This window comes from Vicia villosa, unplaced genomic scaffold (assembly GCF_029867415.1).
Source record: "Vicia villosa cultivar HV-30 ecotype Madison, WI unplaced genomic scaffold, Vvil1.0 ctg.001593F_1_1, whole genome shotgun sequence".
NCBI lineage: Eukaryota > Viridiplantae > Streptophyta > Magnoliopsida > Fabales > Fabaceae > Vicia > Vicia villosa.
In genome coordinates this window covers 133,114-156,500 of record NW_026705668.1, presented here as the reverse complement: position 1 = coordinate 156,500, position 23,387 = coordinate 133,114, and the positions used below count along the sequence as shown (strand labels likewise).

General features: G+C 33.6%; 2 protein-coding genes across 2 annotated transcripts; one reads left to right on the top strand and one right to left on the bottom strand.

Annotated features, from left to right (window-relative positions):
- Nucleotides 1-4,551: 4,551 nt before the first annotated feature.
- LOC131635918 (uncharacterized) lies at nt 4,552-5,058 on the bottom strand. The gene has a single exon (XM_058906555.1). The coding sequence runs from the start codon at nt 5,056-5,058 to the stop codon at nt 4,552-4,554; it is 507 nt and encodes a 168-aa protein (XP_058762538.1).
- Nucleotides 5,059-14,143: 9,085 nt separating this feature from the next.
- LOC131635914 (putative HVA22-like protein g) lies at nt 14,144-16,345 on the top strand. Its single transcript, XM_058906552.1, has 7 exons — nt 14,144-14,362; nt 14,525-14,597; nt 14,705-14,803; nt 15,069-15,125; nt 15,215-15,278; nt 15,569-15,784; nt 15,871-16,345. The coding sequence occupies exons 2-7, from the start codon at nt 14,566-14,568 to the stop codon at nt 16,246-16,248; spliced, it is 846 nt and encodes a 281-aa protein (XP_058762535.1). The 5' UTR covers nt 14,144-14,362; nt 14,525-14,565; the 3' UTR covers nt 16,249-16,345.
- Nucleotides 16,346-23,387: the final 7,042 nt, after the last annotated feature.

Here is a 23,387-nt window from a genome sequence, read left to right as displayed (position 1 = left end):
AAAAGAGTATACTTGTGATCCGGACTGATGTAGGAGGAGGAGAGCATCCTCTTTCTATGGTGAAGGGAACCCAGAATAATCTCAGCCCATACTTTATAAAACGGCCTTAAGGTGCTTGTGGTATTTGAGTCAATTCCAAAGGTCAGAGAGATTTGTTGTTCAACTTTAGACCAGTCAACTGTTGCATGACGAAAACCAGACCAACCTTCTTCATCATTCAGATTGTACAGCTTCCTGATGAGCTTTTCAGTGATAACCACTTCATGCCCTAGCACGAAAGAAATGATGGCAGTTGGGGTAACCGTTGCATGTACCCAGAAATCCTTCACAAGTTCAGGAAAAATTCGACCAACCAATCTTTCAAGATATTTAGACCATCCTTGCTCAAAGATTCTTGCATCACACTTAAATCCATTTGCTTTTAGGTTGTTGATGTCCACAGCAGATTCACATAGAACTTCTAGTTCTTCCGTGGGTATTAAGCATGTTTTCAATGGAGCATACTCATATTTGCGTAGAAGGATCTGTGTAGAAGAGAGTCTTTCTTTTGAATTTGATGAGCAAGAAGATGAGTTCATGATGATTATGCTTTGAGATCAAATCAAAAACTAGGGTTTGAAAAAAAATGCAACGAAGGGGATGCACAAGAGAGAGAGAGAAAGAGAGAAAAAGAGGGAATGAAGATGAAGCGGGTTATTTAAATGATTTGAAAATAAAGAAATCATTATGAATTTAATGAGAAATGACATTAGGAGAGAGAACACAGTAAATGAAATGATTTAACACAGTTACCTAGGTCAGCGTCTTTTTAACTGCACGCTTTGTACTAACCGTACAGACACGTGTTCACCATCAGATAATGGATGACAGCTGTAAAATATGAATAGACTTTACGCCTTTTGATTCTGATCACTGCTTCTGATTGTCATTCTTAAGAAATGATCTGGTTCTGATAGGATCATCTTTCTTCCCAAGAATCACATCTTCTGAATGAGCTGAAGCAAGTCTAGGTGATCTTCTGATTGTTGGTTCTTCAGAAATCCTGAGATTCTCTAAAGATGCAGCAACTTGATCTTCTGATCCATTGCTTCTGAGACTGCCAACTTCTGCAGCTTTGCTTCTTGATTCTTCAACTTCTGATATATCAATATCAAAATCTGCAAAATTCTCAAACTGCTTTGGTTTTTCAAGACCAAGCTTATCATCAAACCTGATATTGATTGATTCTTCTACAATCAATGTTTCAGTATTGTATACTCTGTAGCCTTTAGAGCGTTCAGAATATCCAAGAAGGAAACATTTTTGTGCTTTGGAATCAAACTTACCAAGATGATCTTTAGTATTCAGAATAAAACATACACATCCAAAAGGATGGAAATAAGAAATGTTGGGCTTTCTGTTCTTCCACAATTCATAAGGAGTCTTATTTAGAATAGGTCTTATAGAGATTCTATTCTGAATATAACATGCAGTGTTTATTGCTTCTTCCCAGAAATGCGTAGCCATATTGGTTTCATTGATCATGGTTCTGGCCATTTCTTGTAGAGTCCTATTCTTTCGCTCTACAACTCCATTTTGCTGTGGAGTTCTAGGACAAGAGAAATCATGGGCAATACCATTTTCTTTGAAGAACTCCTCAAAGAATTTGTTCTCAAATTTACCACCATGATCACTTCTGACCTTTATGATCTTGCACTCCTTCTCAGATTGGATCTGAGTGCAGAATTCAAAGAACACTGAATGAGACTCATCCTTGTGTTTCAAGAACTTTACCCATGTCCAGCGGCTATAATCATCAACGATGACTAATCCATATTTCTTCCCTCTGACAGATGCTGTTTTGACTGGGCCAAACAGATCAATGTGCAAGAGTTCTAACGGCCTTGAGGTAGAAACAACATTCTTAGACTTGAATGCAGGTCTGGAGAACTTGCCCTTCTGACATGCTTCACAAAGAGCATCTGATTTGTATTTCAGATTTGGGAGTCCTCTGACCAGATTTAGTTTGTTAATCTGAGAAATCTTTCTCAAACTAGCATGTCCTAATCTTCTGTGCCAGACCCATTGCTCTTCAGAAACAGACATAAGACAAGTCACCTTCTGCTTCTCAAGATCAGAAAGATCAATCTTATAAATGTTGTTCTTCCTCTTGTCTGTAAATAGGATTGAGCCATCCTTCTGACTTACAGCCTTGCAAGACTTTTGATTGAAGATTATATCATAACCATTGTCACTTAATTGACTTATGGACAATAAGTTATGCGTTAATCCTTCAACAAGAAGTACATTAGTTATGGAAGGAGAGTTACCAAGACTTATGGTTCCAGAGCCAATGATTTTTCCCTTCTGATCTCCTCCAAACTTGACTTCTCCACCTGGTTTAAGCACCAGGTCTTGGAATGTAGACCTTCTTCCCGTCATGTGTCGCGAGCACCCAGAGTCCAGGTACCATGACATTTTGCTTTCTGTCCTCTTTGCCACCAAGGATATCTGCAACAGAAATTATCTTCTCCTTAGGTACCCACAATTTCTTGGGTCCTTTCTTGTTAGTTCTCCTCAAGTTCTGATTGAACTTGGGTTTAGCAAAATATTTAACAGGAGGAATAGTATGATACTTCTTATTCTGAGTTCCATGATATTTCTTAGGTTGTGTCACATGCTTCTTGGTGTGTGTTATGTGAAAACTTTGTGCATGTGATGTGTGCTTAATATCATGGGAGTGGCCAAATTTAAATTGGTTATACAGAGGCTTGTATGATATTTTCATATCATCCACAGATTCAAGCTTGTATGGGATTTCACCCTCATAACCAATGCCAACTCTCTTGTTCCCAGACACAGCATATATCATAGAAGCTAGCTGACTTCTGCCAATACTTCTAGATAAGAACTTCCTGAAACTTAAATCATATTCTTTCAGAATATGATTCAGACTGGGAGTGGATTTTTCTGAATCAGAAGGAGATCCAACATTATTGGATAATTTTAAAACTTTTTCTTTTAATTCAGAATTTTCCAACTCAAGCTTCTTAGTTTCAAATTCAAATTGCTTTTTCAGCTTTTTGTATTTGATACTAAGATGAGCTTTTAATTCAAGAAGCTCTGTTAGACTGGAAACTAACTCTTCTCTAGATAGTTCAGAAAATACCTCTTCAGAATCTGATTCTGATGTAGATTCTGATCCATCATCTTCTGTCGCCATCAGCGCAAAGTTTGCCTGCTCTCCTTCAGAGTCTGATCCTGATTCTGATTCAGAATCATTCCATGTTGCCATAAGACCTTTCTTCTTATAAAACTTCTTCTTGGGATTCTCCTTCTGAAGTTTTGGACACTCGTTCTTGTAATGTCCAGGCTCATTGCACTCATAGCAGACAGCCTTCTTCTTGTCAGATCTTCTGTCACCAGAAGATTCTCCATGTTCAAATCTCTTTGAACTTCTGAAGCCTCTGAACTTCCTTTGCTTGCTCTTCCAGAGTTGGTTCACCCTTCTGGAGATCATGGACAGTTCATCTTCTTCTTCAGATTCTGATTCTTCAGGATCTTCTTCTCTAGCCTGAAAAGCGTTAGTGCATTTTTTAATATTAGATTTTAATGCAATAGACTTACCTTTCTTCTGAGGCTCGTTTGCGTCCAGCTCAATTTCATGGCTTCTCAAGGCACTGATAAGCTCTTCCAAAGAAACTTCATTCAGATTCTTGGCAATCTTGAATGCTGTTACCATTGGACCCCATCTTCTGGGTAAGCTTCTGATAATATTCTTTACATGATCAGCCTTGGTGTAGCCTTTATCCAGAACTCTCAATCCAGCAGTTAGAGTTTGAAATCTTGAGAACATCTTCTCAATATCTTCATCATCCTCCATCTTGAAGGCTTCATATTTCTGTATTAGAGCAAGAGCTTTAGTCTCCTTGACTTGAGAATTTCCTTCATGAGTCATTTTCAAGGACTCATATATGTCATGGGCCGTTTCCCTGTTAGATATCTTCTCATACTCAGCATGAGAGATAGCATTCAGCAAAACAGTCCTGCATTTGTGATGATTTTTGAAATCTTTCTTTTGATCATCAGTCATTTCGCTTCTCGTGAGCCTTACACCAGTAGCTTTAACAGGATGTTTGTAACCATCCAACAGAAGATCCCATAGATCAGCATCTAGACCAAGAAAGTAACTTTCCAGTTTATCTTTCCAATATTCAAAGTTTTCACCATCAAATACTGGTGGTCTAGTATAACCATTGTTACCATTGTATTGCTCAGCAGAGCCAGATGTAGATGCAGCTGGATTTGTTGGAACTTCACCAGCCATCTTTTACTGAATCGTTTTTCTCTTCCTGAATCTTTTCTAAACACGGTTAAGTGCTTGCACCTTAGAACCGGCGCTCTGATGCCAATTGAAGGATAGAAAAACACTTAGAAAGGGGGGGTTTGAATAAGTGTAGTCTTAAAAACTTGAACGATAAAAATAAATTGCACAGTTATTTTTATCCTGGTTCGTTGTTAACTAAACTACTCCAGTCCACCCCCACGGAGTGATTTACCTCACCTGAGGATTTAATCCACCAATCGCAACAGATTGACTATGGTTTTATTAAACCTAGCATCCATCTGTCCACCTTCAAAAAATTGTCTCATAGTTTCCATCACATCCTCTTTAACCACCTGCCAAGAATGTTTACAAAATTTTGATCCATATCCATCCAGCCCAGGGGCCTTCAGATCACCTATACTCCTTAAGGCCTTTTCAACCTCACACTCTTTGATAGGACTGCTCGGCATTATCCTTTGTTCTCTACATAACTGTTTTCCTTTTCTAATGGCTGCAATATCTACTCCCTCCAAGTTCTTTTCAGCAGTCCCCATGAGCCCCTTGTAGAAGTTTAGCACCTCTTCCTCCATGGCCTCATGAGTATCACAAACTCCTCCATCCTCTTTAATCAATCTATTAATCTGTTTGTGTTTCTGCCTACTCCTCACAGATGAGTGAAAAAAGGAGTTGTTTCCATCCCCCAGTCTAACCCATTCAATTTTTGACCTTTTCCTCAATATTGATTCCTCCATATCATTCAGATTCAGCAGCTCCTGAGTGAAGGATAGAAAAACACTTAGAAAGGGGGGGTTTGAATAAGTGTAGTATTAAAAACTTGAACGATAAAAATAAATTGCACAGTTATTTTTATCCTGGTTCGTTGTTAACTAAACTACTCCAGTCCACCCCCACGGAGTGATTTACCTCACCTGAGGATTTAATCCACTAATCGCAACAGATTACAATGGTTTTCCACTTAGTCCGCGACTAAGTCTTCTAGAGTATCCTGATCACAACCTGATCACTCCAGGAACAAATGCTTAGACACAAGCTAAGACTTTCTTAGAGTATCCTGACCACCACGTGATCACTCTAATTACAACTGCTTAGACACAAGCTAAGACTTCCTAGAGTATCCTGATCAACACTTGATCACTCTAGTTACTTACAAATTAATGTAATCAATTCTAAGAGTATTACAAATGCTTCTGAAAAGCTATAATCACAACAGTGATATTTCTCTTAACGTTTAAGCTTAATCTCACTAATATATTACAACAGCAATGTAGTGAGCTTTGATGAAGATGAAGTTTCTGAGCTTTTGATTGAACAGCGTTTCAGCAAGTTAATATTCACAGAATTTGGTTCAGAGTTGTTGACCTTGCTTCTCATCAGAACTTCATATTTATAGGCGTTTGAGAAGATGACCGTTGGGCGCATTTAATGCTTTGCGTATTCCGTACAGCATTGCATTTAATGTTTCACGCTTTTGTCAACTACCTCGAGCCTTGTTCACGCTGTGTCTACTGACGTTGCCTTTAATAGCTTCCAACGTTCCTTTTGTCAGTCAGCGTAGCCTGCCACCTGTACTTTCTTCTGATCTGATGTTTGTGAATATAATATTTGAATATCATCAGAGTCAAACAGCTTGGTGCCTAGCATCTTCTTGTCTTCTGACCTTGAAGTGCTTCTGAGCGTGATACCATCAGAACTTCAGTGCTTCTGCTTCTGATCTCAAGTTCTTCTGATGCTTCCATAGACCCATGTTCTGATTCTGCCTTGACCATCTTCTGATGTCTTGCCAGACCATGTTCTGATGTTGCATGCTGAACCTTCTGAGACAAAGCTTCTGAGCGTTGATTTGTGCATACTCTTTATATATTTCCTGAAATGGAAATTGCAATGTATTAGAGTACCACATTATCTCACACAAAATTCATATCCTTGTTATCATCAAAACTAGGAATATTGATCAGAACAAATCTTGTTCTAACACTGAGTACAAATTTTTTCCTGTGCAATCATATCTTTGTTCATTTTATCTTGTCTTAACTTTTGTTGAATCTCATCCAATTGCTCTCTCTTTCTCTCAATTTGGCTTTTAATACTCAGCAAGGGTTTATGAATTCTCCTGAGGATAGGCTGCAGTCTCATTAGCTTGGTCCATAGGCTATTCTCACCCCTCACCTGCTTCTGCCAGCTCCTTCTAACAGCCTCTTCATACCCTTCCAACTCTGTTACAGCATTAATGAACTTGAACATAGGCTTAGGTCTGCTCACAGTCACATCTCCCTTAATACAAACCATAGCATGATCAGACACACCTGGTTCCAGCATGTGCACACTCTTGTCCACATTTTGTTGAATCCAATCAATGTTCCCAATTACTCTGTCAATGCAAGAGTAGATAACACCATCACTATGCTTGTTGCACCAAGTGAATTTCTCTCCCTTACTTTCAATCTCAAACAGCCCTGTAGTCTCCATCATATCTCTAAGGTCTTTAAATTCACTCTCCTGGACCTCTTTGCCCCCAATTATGTCCATAATTCCCAGCACATTATTGAAATCACCCATAGTAATCCAGGGGCCCTGCTGAGTGTTACCAATTCTCCCAATATCTCTCCACAACTCCTTCCTCTTTTCCAGCTTATTTGAAGCATAGACAACAGTGATCCATTGTTCAAACACACCATCAGCAGTGTACATACCACAGTGAATCAGTTGGTCAGTCATGGTAACCACCTTAAGAGACACTCGACTATCATCCCACATACACCAAATTCTTCCATTGCTATGTTTACTATAGTTGTCAGCAAAGTTCCAATTGCCCCCCATGCTATTCCTACACTTATCAGCCTTATCTTGCTTAACTCTTGTTTCAAGTAGAAAAACTATTTTTGGATGCAGCCTCAAGAGATGGGAGCTAATCTCTTTCTTCTTGGCTACTTTATTCAACCCCCTTACACTCCAAGAAATAATCATGTTTCCCCTATGGGGTGCCCCTTAGAGTCATTCCACTCTCCTAAGGTGCTAAATCCATTACTATTCAGAATCTGCTTCAAGAAATCTATTTGTTTCGAATTCGTACCTCTGTCTTTGAAGCCTTTGAGGACTGCAGTCCATTCACCATCTTCATGTGTCACCTCTGCAACAGTATCCTTCTTCTTAGGATCATCCTCAGTTGGTCTGGGAGTACTCACATCAGGAGAGACTAGGCAAGGTACTTCATCATCTTTCTTGCTTTGTTGAGTTGTGTCTTTCTGTTCAGTATCTTTTCTTGGCTGCCACACTTTCACCGGAGGCTTCCTCTCCCTATCACACACATGCCCCACTTTTTGACACCTCTCGCAGTATTGAGGCCGCCACTCATATTCCACCTTCTGCTTTCTCTTCCTCCCATCATAACTGATCACAATTTCCTCACAAAGCTTCTGAGTAACATCTACTTCCACCAGAATTCTCGCATATGTGACCCTTAGTTTCTCAGCTGTGCACTCATCTGTGAACATAGGAGTCCCTATGAGGCTTCCAATCTTGCTTAGGCTGCGCTCTCCCCACATGTGCAATGGAAGTTGGGGCAACTTCACCCATATAGGAACTGTCCTCAACATGTCTCTCTCCATAGAGAACTCTGGCCTCCATTCAATAAGCACCATTGGCATGTTACGAATTGTGTATGGTCCCTTGAGTAACACATTCTCCCGATCTTCATCTGTCTTGAACTTCAAAATGAAATATCCTTCATCATTGTAGAACATTTCAGGCATCTTCACAAAGTTTCACTCCTTCATCATGTAATTTTTCACAGCATTCATGCTAAGGTTACCACCAATTGCATACATGATGAGCGCCGTGTCCCAGAATTGAATCTCCGGCGCAACATCATCTTCCTCAATCACCGCCTTCGCAGAGGAGTAACCCCACACAATGTGATTTTATAAAAAAAATTGTTTTTTACATTGCGAGGAATTTAACCCCAAATGATATATAAATTTAGTGAGGGACTTAACTCTGACATTTATCCTTGAAAAAAAAGGTCTTTTTAGTGTGGTTGGACTAATATATATTAGTAATATGCAATATTATAAAAAAAATCGAATTAGTCGGTTCAACCGATTGGATCGTGAACCGAAGATGAATTCGGTTGTGTCAATCTTCTAAAATTGTTAGTGGGTCAAAACCAGAGTAGAACCAGAAAAACCGGATTGAACCTTTCAAAACCATTCGAACCATAGAATCGAAGCCGATTTTGTAAAACCGTCCAGTTCAAAAAATCATCAAATTGACCATTTTAAAAAAAAAAATTTAACACGTAAATATCAAAACGTAAGATACATTCTCCAATCACAAAAAAGAATTCCATGTTTTTATTACAAACATATAAATTTCTAAGTTTTGTCATTCCGTTATAGTTTTTCTTTCAAGTTTCAACCACACTGCATCATATGTTTGTCATAATTCAACTCGAATTTACTTTTTATTGTTCAATTAAATGCGTTATATTGCTTTTTTTTGTATTTAATATTTTAATTTAGATATTATTAATAATTTGAACTTTATTTTAATTATTATATTGTATTACTTTACTTCTGATTTGAATTACTTTACTAATATGATATATTTTATATTTATCATTAAATTGATTTTTTCAAAAACTTTCTTTAACTCAAATCTTGAGGTTTATTATTACATATCCCTCTTTTTACACAAATCCAGTTCATATTTTGTTTACTAATTCACCCCCCCCCCCCCCCCCCCCCCCCCCCGCTGACTAAAAAAAAGCAAATAAAAATATTAGTTTTCTTTTATATTCTTTTACTTGTTAATTGATTTTTGCTTAAATAAAAATGTGACAAAAATATACTTTTCTATTCAATTAGAATTTTAGGAAGTACATAGTTGTTTTTATTAGAATTTTAATTGTTTATTTCTTTGAATTTTGATTGGTTAATCATGAATAAAATTGAGTTTTTTAGTTTAATTCTTAGAATTAGTTTTAGGTTTAATAAAAAATGCAATATGCTTGTGAATATTTTTCTTGTGAGTTTAGATATTAATTCTTTCTTTTTGTGAATATTTGTTATATTTTGTGGAATACCAAAAATGCCCCTAGTTGTTAAAGTTGACTTTAGTCAACTTAAACAACTTTCTTCTTAGATAATTCCCTTTAGATGTTAGGTTAGTGCTTAATTAGGAATTAGACTTGTAGATTAGAATAACTTAGATTAGGATATTAGACTTAGTTCCCCTTATTCATTCTTTTTTTTCTTTTCAACATTAAAACACTAATAAATAAAGATGTGAATCACACCTTACTAAAAGTGAGGGAGAAATGAGTGGGATTTATTCCCTAATCTGTTTCTCAGTCACTTAGTGGAAGAGAAATGAGTGGGATTCATTCCCTAATCTGCTTCTCGATCACTACCTAATGGGAGAGAAATGAGTGGGATTCATTCCCTAATATGTTTCTCGATCATTATACATTTTTATGTGATTCAAATCACAAATAAATTCCCCTTTAAAAAAATACCCAACCAAAAACATTTAAAACACCTAATAAAGGATCAAATTAAAACAAAGTGATGAGGTGGTGCGAAACCTTGTATTGGGTTTTGTTCATCATGTAGTTACATAAAAAACACAAACTCAAGATTCTTTTCTTTCTCCTTGTTAGGCACTTAAGAACAAGTTAAGTCCTTTCCAAAAGTAGGCGTATAAGTTTCCAAAGGTCGAGCATCTTGGATTGTGACCTTAACTTCTGTTCAACTAAAAAACACAAAACAAATGGAAACTATGGAGCCGAACTACGGCAGCTCTGATTCCTGGTAAGTAATACGTAGGCATTGGATCGCGGGGCCTAAGCGAGCACACTTGTGAATAAGTCCTTCTTTTCCCCGTATTTCTTTTGCATTCATTCGCATGTAGACATAGACATAGTACACACCCTTTTGATAGAAACAAACATAGGTGGATACCATCGAGTACGATGGGTGTGAGGGGTGCTAGCACCTTCCCCTTGCGCAACCGACTCCCGTGCCCTGTTCTCTGGTCGAAAGACCTTGTTCTTATTCGAGTCAGGTTTATGATATTCCTTTCCCGCGATGGGATGAATATATTAGTGGCGACTCTGATTCCATTTTTCGCGAGCGTGCGACAGTGGGTCACAAATTATATTTCTACAAACACATATGTGAGAAACCCAACAACTCATTCCTTAAAATGTGGTTTAAGCACACCTCTTCATGAAATTGTTCTATCATACATCCAACTACGCTAGAATTGATAATACTCCATACTACACATGTACAATATTGTTCATGTTTAAGTTTAATAAAAGGAGGATTGATTTATCGACAAATTCTTAAATTTTAATCGATAATATCATATAACTAACATATAAGTTTTTTAAAAATACTTGTTGTATACTTTCTAAATAAAGATATATTTTTTTCTAAATATTTTTTCTAATTAAACATATACTTTTTTAAAAAGAATTATATACTTTCCATATATATATATATATATATATATATATATATATATATATATATATATATATATATATATATATATATATATATATATATATTCCTCTAAACAAAGATATACTTTTTTCTTACAAATTTATATACTTTCTAAATATAGTTACACTTATAAATACACTTTTTAAACTAATTCTTTTTATAAAACAAAATAAACATATATATTACTAAAAATGATTTCATTCATCTTTTTTTATTAGTGTATATACATTATTAAAATTCTAACTAACATAGGGGTAACCCCACACAATGTGATTTTATAAAAAAAAAAAAATTGTTTTCTATGTTGCGAGGGATTTAACCTCAAATAATATATAAATTTAGTGAGGGACTTAATTCTGACATTTATCCTTGGAAAAAAAGTCTTTTTTGTGTGGTTGGACTAATTTCTATTAGTAATATGCAATATTTATAAATAAAGGATCGAATTAGCCGATTCAACCAGTTGAACCGTGAATCGAAGATGAATTCGATTGGGTCAATCTTCTAAAATTGTCACTGGGTCAAAATCGGAGTAGAACCAGAAAAATCAAATTGAACCGTTCAAAACCATTCAAACCATAGAATCGAAGTCGATTTTATAAAACCGTCCAGTTCAAAAAAGTATCAAATTGTCCATTTTTTTTAAAATTTAATATGTAAATATCAAAACTTAAGATACATTCTCCAATCACAAAAAAGAATTCCATGTTTTTATTACAAACATATAAAGAATTCCATGTTTGTCATTCCGTTATAGTTTTGCTTTTAAGTTTCAATCACACTCCATCGTATGTTTGTCATAATTCAACTCGAATTTATTTTTCATTGTTTAATTAAATGTGTTATATTGTTTATTTTTTATATTTTAAATTTTAATTTAGGTATTATTAATAATTTGAAATTTATTTTAATTATTATATTGTATTACTTTACTTCTGATTTGAATTACTTTACTAATATGTTATATTTTACATTTATCATTAAATTGAACTTTTCAAAAACTTTCTTTAACTCAAATCTTGAGGTTTATTATTACATATCCCTCTTTTTACACTGTCAGTGTAAAAAAATTACAATGTCAGTACATATCCTTTTTTTATATTTTATTATTACATAAATTTTTAATTGCTATTTGTTAGCTATTTAGAAAGTGGAGTTAAATTTAACCATTAATTGAAAATTTTATTTTATAGTCAAACGTTTGAGTTAGTTTTCTTTTTATATTTTTTAGATTCTTAGATATATATTTAATAATTATTTTTAATTAAAACACATTATTCTAAATAATGAACTATAAATATAACAAATAGAAAATTTTTAAATACCCACTCCAACACCACTTAAAGAAACGTGCCGCAAATAATAGAAAAAAAATTGTTAATTGAGTAAAAATAATATTTATTGAATAAGAGATAAATAATAATAATAATAATAATAATAATAATAATAATAATAAAATAATAATAATAATAATAATAATAATAATAATAAGAATAATAATAATAATAAAAATTAACAAATGAATATTTTTAAAAATTAATTAATTTAATAAATAAATATTAAAAATGATAGTCAGTGGGATATATAATAATAATAATTTAAAATTATAAAAATATAATAGAACAAAAATAAGTAATTATTATGATAAAAATAATAATAAATAAATATATGAAAATACAAAATTACCCTCAATTTTGGCACCAAAAATTACTTAGGAGACTAATTAAACAACTTTAATTTATATATATATATATATATATATATATATATATATATATATATATATATATATATATATATATATATATATATATATATATACTTTTTTCTTACAAATTTATATACTTTATAAATATATTTACACTTATAAACACACTTTTTAAACTAATTCTTTTTATAAAACAAAATATACATATATATTACTAAAAGTGATCTCATTCATCTTTTTTATTATACATTATTATAAATTATATACTTTTATGATTTAACTCATCTTTTCTATAAAAATAATAATAATAAAAAAATATATTACTACTGATAAATATATATTATAGATCTATTTTAATATATTGTAAAGTATTTATACACTTGAAAATATATAAACAATATATTTTTAATATTTATTCACTTAAAAATATATAAATATATATAGCATAAATATTATAACATAATTATATATCATTTTTCCATTTTATTCGAATTTTTTTTTGTAAATATTATAACATATATATATATATATATATATATATATATATATATATATATATATATATATATATATATCATATTCTAAAATTGTCAGTGGGTCAAAATTAGAGTAGAACCAGAAAAACCGGATTGAACCGTCCAAAACCATTCGAATCATAGAATCGAAGCCGGTTTTGTAAAACGGTCCAGTTCAAAAAAATGCATTAAATTGGTCTTTTTTTTTAAATTTAATATGTAAATATCAAAACTTAAGATACATTCTCCAATCACAACAAAGAATTATGTGTTTTTATTACAAAGATATAAATTTTTAAATTTTGTCATTCTGTTATAGTTTTTCTTTCAAGTTTCAACCACACTCGATATGTTTGTCGTAATTCAACTCAAATTTGCTTTTTATTGATCGATTAAATATGTTATATTGTTTTTTTTATTCTATCTTTTAATTTATGTATTATTAATGGTTTGAACTTTATTTTAATTATTAATTATTATGTTGTATTACTTTACTTTTTGAATTACTTTACTAATATGTTATATTTTATATTTATCATTAAATTGAATTTTTCAAAAACTTTGTTTAACTCAAATCTTGAGGTTTAAAATTTTAACTTGAATGTTTAACTCTTGGATTTTATTTGTCTTAACTTCCACCCAACACATCAAATATCTCTCTAATTTCTAAGTATTAAAATAACAATAGTTGTCTATTAATCTAACTTTATGAGGTAGTTGACCTCTAGACCATATTATATTTAGATCATATATCTATAATTAAGCATTAACCACCCAATCCGCCACAATCACAACGTGCTCTTCCATTAAAATCTTCCCCTATTAACAAACTTAAGTTAAATTAAATATATATTCATCATGACATATTCACACATTAATCAAACAACCAATCACAGATGACCAAATTGCCCTCACACATGTTCGTGTCCAACCACCAAACCATGAATCCGTTTTTCCAAACAAAACCAACCCTAAATTTAAAGAGAATCACACACACCCCTTCATTAATATTCTGTCTTTTCTAATTTTCTATAATTATACAAAAATAATAAAATATTTATATGTCATTGAGCATTTGTGTTGCCTCTGATTAAAGGCTTCTTTCAAGAGAAAGAGAGAATCAGAGGCCATTTCTTTCAAAAAAGAATAAACCTCGTTTCTTTCTAAAGAATAATAAAAAACTTGATTCTGTAACTTTTCATCTAAAGTTTTTGTTTGGGGCACCCTAGTTAACAACACCACGTAGGTTTGTTATTTGGGTGCCTCTTTTCATTCTGAGACTCAGAATCTTATTCTACAGCGACAGGTAATCATGTGATGTGATGCATGCAACTTTTTTTTTCCTTATTCTCTTGTTTTTATGTTGTTGAAAACGACAATTTTCTTATGATAAAATCCAACATGGTAATTTTTTACATTTTTTATTCAGAATCTGATGGGTTAATTAATTGTTTGGTTTTGTTTTCAGGTTTGCATAGTTTGTGGTTGTGTATATTATAGCGGTTGAAAATGTTGGGGGATTTCATTAATCGTATTCTCATGTATGTTTATTTAATTTTGGAATAATTGAATCAATATTTTTTCCAATTTATTTTTGAGTCATTTGTTATTTTGTTAAATAATCTTAATCTCCATTTTTGAATTGCAGTCTTCTTCTTGGGTATGCGTACCCCGGATTCGAATGTTATAAAACAGTCGAGAAAAATCGGGTTGATATTGAAGAACTTCGATTTTGGTGCAAATATTGGTATGTAATAATAATATATCTTTTTTCAAATCAAAATTTTTTAAGATTGATGACATAAATAACTGCAATAGCAGCCGTAATATTAGATATTGTTAAAAATTGTGATCAAGTATTGATGAGGCGCCTCAATCCTGTGTGTGGATGTCGTTATATCGAGGCTCAACCCTGTGTTGATGAGGCGCCTCAATCCTGTCTGTGGATGTCGTTATATCGTGGTTTAGATTATGTTATGTTATGATGTAATTTGTCTGTGATTTATTTGTAGGATTATTGTGGCACTCTTCACTGTATTGGAAAAGTTTTTGGATATATTTATTGCATGGTAAGTATTGAATTTTTCAATAATAACTATTCTTGTCTTCTTCAATAATTTAACTTCATCTCATGAATTCATTTTAAACTTCTATGAAGGTTGCCAATGTATGGAGAGGTGAAGTTGATATTCTTTGTCTACATGTGGTATCCTAAAACTAAGGTAAGGCCTATATGTGGCGGATTTAGGGTTCAATCATTGGCTGCAGTATGCATTGTAAGATTGTCTTAAGATTTAGAAGGTCATATGCAGATTAATTATGATTTAAGTGTCGCAAATAAAATTGAGGTTTTATTTTGTCATGGATTAACGCTGACAAATAGTTTATGAGGTATTTTTAGCCACAAACAGATCAAATTTTGAGTCTTGTGTAGTAGTCTGTCAAACACGACCTCTGAAATAGCTCTAATCTAGAGTTTAATACTTGATTATTGTTTGTTATAAATGTGCAGGGAACAAGTTATGTATATGAGACAGTCTTGAGGCCATATGTATCAAAACATGAAAATGACATTGATAGAACATTACAAGAATGGAAAGCTAGAGGATGGGATTATGTAATATTTTATTGGCAATATTGTGCACAATTCGGACATTCTGCATTTGTTCAGTTTCTTCAGCAATTGGCTTCTCATTCTTCTAAACTTACCCCCAAATCCACTATTCCGGTAAATGACATTAATATTTTTTTTTTCTATTAGTTACTTACATTAGACACATTTTAATGTAACAAATTTACACTAATCAATTACAGAAAAGTGATGAGCAAGGTCAAAATGTTGAACAAATATCAACAATGCAATCATCCTTCATGAAGCAAAATAGTTCACTAAGCAAAAGCAAGAAATGGCCAACAAGTCCACCATCATCACCAAGTATAATTAACCGTCACATCTCGGAGACAACCAAGTCGCAAACGGCACATGTCAACGTTGATGCTCAAACCGAATACGTAGATGAAGAAGGAGATGAAGCATGGGAGACTGAATCCGTCTCAATAGACGAAGCTCAAGATGAACCGCGCGCAAGTGTGAGCGTGAAGGATAGAATCAACCGAGCCCGCGCAAGACTCAGACGATTAGATACTCAAAACCCTCGAACCCCTAAGACCCCGCAGCGTCGACAACTGTAAAAATGTACATAATTACTATATAGTATTTACCTTAATTATTTCCAGCAAAAACAAGATAATGAGGCAAAAGAACTCAAATAGATTCTGTTTCTGTTTCTCTTTCTTATACATGTATTTAATAAAAATTCATTCATTGGCACTTTGCAATAGTTACTTTACCTTGAGTTTTCAGATACTCATGAATAATATACTTCGATCAAAATAAGAGAAGCATGTGTGTATTTCAAGTTACGCATAGAAGCAAAGAATTAGTACTTGACTCCTTGTTTGATTGCGGGGAATATTTAGTGGGTTCAATCGACAAAGTTTTGGTGAAATGACAAAAGTTTTGTAGGTTTTAAGCATGACATATTTTGTTAAAATTAGTTTTTTTTATTTTTTATAAGCAGGATATTAATGGGGGACTATGAGGATAAGAATACTTTAACCTTTTATAGAGACTAGAGAAAACATGTATCAAGTTATTCTCTTAAGTTCTTGCTTTGCTCTTGGATGTGAATGATATCTTTTAAATAATAGAATCTAATATCTACTGTTCCACATCATCCAACAAGTTATGAACCATATTATATTAGCCTAAATTTGACATCTTGTTTTTATGGAAGAAATTCTCAAAATTGTAGAGAGATTCAACCGAGAGTCATTTATTACCAAATAATTGTTGAATATGAAATTCATTGTGTCAAAACAGTATTCAACAGAGTATGTAGAAACTATATTCGACAGAGAGTCAAATACAACAAGTAATTGTCGAAGTTTGTAATTGTCGAAGGAGTGTACTTTGACAGAGTTGAACTTAACAATTGTTTTGTGTATTAGTGTTGAGTTAGCTAGTTAGTTAGAATTTGCTTGGTGAACAAGAAAACTCAACTATAAATAGGGAGATACTCTATCATTGTAAATAATGAGAAATTGAGACTTGCAAATAAAAGCATTGAGTTACTCTGTAGATCAATACAACTTCTTCCCCTTTTCTCTCTCTCTCAAAATCCTAATTTCTCGTTTTCTTTTCTTCTCAAATCTCTATGTAGCGAAATCATCTTACAACCAAGGTGTGGTTGATTCACTCGAGTGAAGAGTGAAGAACAAGAGGAGTGATCAATCAGAAAGATCGATTATTGTTCATTAAGATTGATTCAGATTATCTCCGAGATTGAGGTTAATTCCAACATCTGGTATCTAGAGCATTGACTGCGATTCTCGTGAAGTAAAGCACAATGAATCATCCGAACGGGTATTTTCTAACAAATCTTCCAATCCTGAAAGATAAGAATTATAAGAATTGGTGCAAGTTGATGAAAATTTTTTTAAAAAGAGATTGTGTTTGCTTGTTGCTTGTTGCTTGTTTCACAAGATAGGTGATTGGTCGAGGAGCTTAGTCAAATTAGGGTTTTGTGGCTCACAAGGTGGCTCAAGCTTTCTCATATTCTCAATTGATTTCCCTCATCAATATCCAATCCCAAGTGTGGTTCAAATCAAGATTAACAACTTTCAAATTCATCTGGTACACAATTAGGGTTTTTTTACCTAATTCTCTGGAAAGTTGACTTTTAATCAAGACAAGGTCTTATGGCTCAAAACATGATTCAAATATCTCCAAGCCTCATTATAATCCACCCATAACATTCATTTGGCTAGAAGAGCTTGATTCAATTGATACTTGAAAGAATGCAATTCAATTGGAAAAAGTTAACTGTCCAAGATCACCTTTGACTTTTGGGAAATTTGGTCAACCATGGACTTTTGAAGATCAAAAACATGAATATGATATTATTAAAGTCATTTGATCAAGAATAATCAAGAAAATCAACAAAGGAATCAGAAGTCAAAGTTAGGGTTTTGACTTTTTCATGAAGAAATCACTTGTTTTATGCTCAACTTTGAATGCTCATAACTTCTTCATTAAGCAATCAATTTTTATGCTCCAAAGCTCAAATTGAAGAGGAAGTGAAGATCTACAACCTTTGTCCTTGTGAATAAGTTTCTGAAAATGAAAGAATTTCAAGTTATGAAGCCATGAAGTTGCTAACTTTTTCCATCACTTAGAAAAAATTTCATGAAGGAAGATTTGTTCTTTAAAAGTAAGCAAATTTGAAGCCAATTTCCATCAATATCCCTTAAGGTACATGAACTCATTCATAGTATGTGTGAGCTAGGAGTTTCGAATTAAAGAAGAAGGCACCATGGAAGTTGTTTTCAAGGATATTCCCATGTTTAAACTATGTCCAAAACCAAACCATACCTCTACAAACCTCTCTTGTAACATACATTATCTCTAAATCTCCCCATAATCTGAGAATTACACAGGTCCTTAATGTATTACACAAAGACTTGAGGTATTTTCCATTGCATTATACCACTTATGGATGAATTTGCAAAAAGTCACTTAGCCATTTTGATAACCTTTCTTCAACCACTCTTGATTAAAGCTTGCTAAACTAATTTTGCTTGGATATTACTTTATTATAGAAGAGATTAAGGAGTAGGATTGGAAACATAATGCTAATAAGGATTTAGTGAGAATCTTATTTGATGAACCAACAAGTGAAGCTGACAGAGAAGCTCGACAAGAAGAAGTCAAAGATCAAGCAGGCACAAGCAGACCTCATAGAAAAAGAAACATGTCTGCAAGGTTGTAAGAATGTGTGATTACATTGGATGATGTTGTCGATGATGAAGGTGAGCTAGTACATTATTCTTTCTACACAGACGCTGAGTCGGTCAATGTGACGTAAGCATTGAAGAACTCAAAGTTGATGCATGCGATGAATGAGGAACTAAAATCCATCGAAGTTAACAACACCTAGTCACTAATAGAATTCCCACAAGGTAAGAAGGCAATTGATATAAAGTGGGTATACAAGGTGAAGATGAATCCAAAAGGAGAAGTTACCAGACACAAGGCAATACTTATAGTCAAAGGATTTCTTCAAAATGAAGGAATCGACTTTGATGAAGTTTTTGCACCAGTAACTAGGATTGAAACAATAAGGTTGGTTGTTGGTATATCAAATATTAATAACTAGTACATGTATCAGATGGATGTGAAATGTGCATTCCTAAATGGCCCCTTAGATGAAGAAGTTCATCTTGTACATCCAGTTGGATTTATGAAGCAAGGGCAAGAAAATAAGGTTTACGGGCTGTATAAAGCCCTGTCTAGACTTAAATAAGCTCCAAGAGCTTGAAATAAGAAAATAGATGGCTTTCGAAGGGAGAAGGATTTAGGGAAATGCAAAACTAAGCATGGAGTATATGCTAGGAGAAGCAGGAGTGAATTGTTTATACTGTGTCTATATATCGATGACCTATTGATAATAGGTAGCTGCAAAAAAGAGATTGAAGGCTTCAAATGTGATATGAGCAAGGAGTTTAAAATGTTTTATCTTAGAAACATTTAATACTTCCTTGGTATCTAATTCTACAAGAGTAGTACAGGCCTGATGATGCATCAAAGAAGATATGCAAATGAGATTATCAAAAGATTTGAGATGGAAGACTGCAATGCAACTTCAACGCCTATTGAAACAAGATTCTAAATGTCGAAAGACTCATATAAAGATGATGTTGATCCAACACAGTACAAAATATTCATTGGATCATTAAGACAAGGCCTGATCTAGCATACAGTATGGGTATGGTGAGTAGATTAAGGCGAAAGCCAAAGGTATCACACCTTGCAGCCACAAAGAGGATACTAAGGCATCTCAAAGGAATTCTCGACTATGACATTTTTTCCTACAGTAAATGAAGGAAAAGAATGCAAACTAGTTGATTACATTTACTCAAGTTGGTATGATGATAATGATGATGATGATGATGATAGAAACTCCACAAATGGCTATGTGTTTATGCTAGGTGGTGCACCAGTTGCTTGAAACTTAAGAAAAGAACCAGTAGTAGTGTTGTCATCATGTGAGGTTGAGTATATAGATGCATCTCTCTATGCATGTCAGGCAATGTGGATATTAAATGTTTTCGAAGAAATTACAGGGAAGAATCATGAAGCAATAACCATGAAAATTGATAACATGTCTACTATCAATTTGGAGAAGAACCCGGTAGCACATGGAAGAAGCAAACACATCGAGATGAGGTTCCATTATCTTCGAGAGCAAGTAGCAAATGAGAAGTTGAACTTGGAACACTACAGAGCTAAGAATCAGATTGTAGACTTCTTGAATAAGGATGTGTGGGTCGAACTGTTCAAGAGATTGAGAACTATGATGAATGGAGATAGCTTAGACATAATAAATTAGGTGGTGTGTTGAATATTTAACTTATTGAAATAGGTGGTGTGTAAGAATTATATTAATCCCCTAACTTAGTGTGTCTAAGCTATCTTCTTCTTCTGGTGTGTCCATTCGCTCTTGTTTGATATTTGGAGAAACTCCATATATCATTTCAATATTATCTCATATTTCCTTGGCGGATTAGCAATTATAAACATGGAGGAATTGATTATCATCCAATGACATAACTAAAACATTCTTAGTTTTGAAATCAATTTTCAACTTTTTCTTTTCCTCTATGGTCCAAAGGAAATTGGATTTACCTACTACTCCATTTATATGGTGAGTAGGGATAAAGAAACCATTAATTATCGTTTCCCATAACTCAAATTCAATGCTTTTGAATGAAACTGTAAATCTAGCTTTCCATAATCTAAAACTATTACCAATAAACAGAGGTATGTTTAGGAAATATCTCTTATTAGAAATGGAGTTGGAAGTAATCCTCCTTCTGAGACGATTAGTCTTTGAATAGGAGTTAGGCTCTGATTCCACTTGTTGAGCATGTGACTCCACAAACATGAGAGAGTGGGTGGTGGTGATTTGTGGGAGTTTGAAAAATGACAATTTAAAAACAAATTGTTTTCTAAATCAGTTAAAAAAAACATTTGAATAAAATGTTTGAATATCGCAGCGGAAAATCAATTGAAGGAAAATAAACGAAAAGTAAAAAGATGGGAGTAAAGAGATTAAACCAAAATTTATAGAGGGTCGGTCTAACTAAAGTGAGCTAATCCTCTCCCCGAGACTTGATCTTTAGAGTATTCAGTAATGCTTATGAGCTAGTTAGCCTCCCAACTGAACTTGGGTTTTACACGGGATGACCATGAAATGAAACCCTCTTGAAGTAGTTCCATGTTAACTTTAATGAGTGTGTTATTTAGCCAAAATACTTTAAAATAATTCCCTTATGTTTTTACAAATTATTGATCCCTTAAATACAATCAAGTGAGCTCTCACACTTCCTCTCTTTCACACTCCGAAACTTCAAGACTTTACCGAATATACCAATCATATACAACTTGTTTGAGTCTTCTTGGAGATGATACCTGAGATATCTTTAAGTCGAACACCACCATCGATGGTCATTAAACACTAACTCTTCAGCTTTATTCGAAGTAAGAGTTTTGAACAAACTGTCTTATGCACCTTTGACTGCTTGACATACTTTCTTGGATTTGTGATTTAAGATCATATTGAATCTTTATAATTGTCTTCAAAGGTTGCATCTTCAAAAGTTGTCATCATCAAATCCAAATCATGATAGTCATGACTTGCTTTAGCTTTTGATCCCTTCTTGATTAAACCTAAAAGCACATAGTTCCGCAAGGATAATATCGGATGAGATCTCTCTTACTATATCTCTTTATTTATGTCATTTATATTTTTCGCTGCTTAATCTCTGCTTCTATCTTTTTCTTAGAATCAATCCTTCTTAAAATCAATCGTTTTTTTTTAAATTGAAACCCAAATATCACAATTCACTCTCCAACCCCGTCTTATATTTGAAATCACTTATTCGATAATACTTTGATGACGGGATAGTCCAAACGGCCTACAAAATTCAAAGAATTCAATATGTCTAATACAACCTTGTTTTCCTTTTTAAAAAAAAAAGTAGAATAATGATGAAATTATGCAATTGTTGGCTGAGAATGAGGAGACCTTATGAGAATAATAGCAAAACTAGAAATCCACTCATAAATTAAGTAGTTAACAAATAGGTGCATATCAAAACTTGTCGCAAATAGTTATCACTTGTGTTGTGAAAAACGATACCAATAATAAAGTATAATAGGGAATTAGAGAGGAGAAGAAGAACACAAGAATTGGTTATAACTGCTATTCTTTCACTTTCTCTTAAAACAAGATTACAAGTTTACAAGAATAACAAATAACCTCTCTCACCCTAAATCAGGATTTGCAGCTTAGCAATGATGAGAGACTAGTATGCTATTTATAATAAAACCTAACATACTAGCTAATGGGCTTTTTCAGCAAGGCCCATTACACAAGCCAACTTAATACACAAGCTAACTTAACAAATTAGGGTTTAAACACTAAAACCTAATTTAACATGCTAACCACCCTAGCATCTTCGACATCTGCATGCTAGACCCATCTTCGACTACAGCATGCACACTTCGATACCAGCATGTGAACAACCTTCGACTTCATGCTTAACTTTGTCGAACTGTCAAACCAAGAAGCTACCCTTCGGCTATACTAGAGTTCGATCCAATATCTCACAAATCTCCACCTTGGATCTAACTCTACAACATCAAGGGAGCAAACTAGATTTCTTCATGCAGCTTTATCAACTGCATACAGTGGAAAAACTTGCAACTCGGCAATGTCTTGGTGATCATATCAGCAGCATTGTCTTCAGTCGAGGCCTTCAGCACTTGGACTTCTTCACGCTCGATTACTCCTCTGACGAAATGCAGCCTCACATCAATGTGCTTAGTTCGCTCATGATAGGCTGAATTCTTCGACAGGTGTATTGCACTTTGACTATCACATTTAACAGTGATACCTTGACCTTGAAGTTTCAGCTCCTTTGCAAAACCTTCAAGCCACAATGCTTCTTTCACAGCTTCAGTGAGAGCAATATACTCCGCTTCAGTGGTTGATAGAGCAACAACCTTCTGAAGAGTTGCTTTCCAACTAATTGATGTGCCAAACATAGTGAAAACATATCCAGAAATAGACTTTCTAGAATCCATACAACCTGCATAATGAGAGTCGACATATCCTTCGATTGTTGCTTTACTATCTTCACCCAAGGCTCCACCATAAATTAAGACTCTGTTCAGAGATCCATTTATGTACCTTAAAATCCACTTC

Coding starts and splice junctions, on each gene's coding strand:
- LOC131635918 (XM_058906555.1), bottom strand. CDS start 5,058: ATGGAGGAATCAATATTGAGGAAAAGGTCAAAAATTGAATGGGTTAGA.
- LOC131635914 (XM_058906552.1), top strand. CDS start 14,566: ATGTTGGGGGATTTCATTAATCGTATTCTCAT. Junction 14,598..14,704: donor TTCATTAATCGTATTCTCAT/GTATGTTTATTT, acceptor TTTGAATTGCAG/TCTTCTTCTTGGGTATGCGT. Junction 15,126..15,214: donor TTGGATATATTTATTGCATG/GTAAGTATTGAA, acceptor ACTTCTATGAAG/GTTGCCAATGTATGGAGAGG.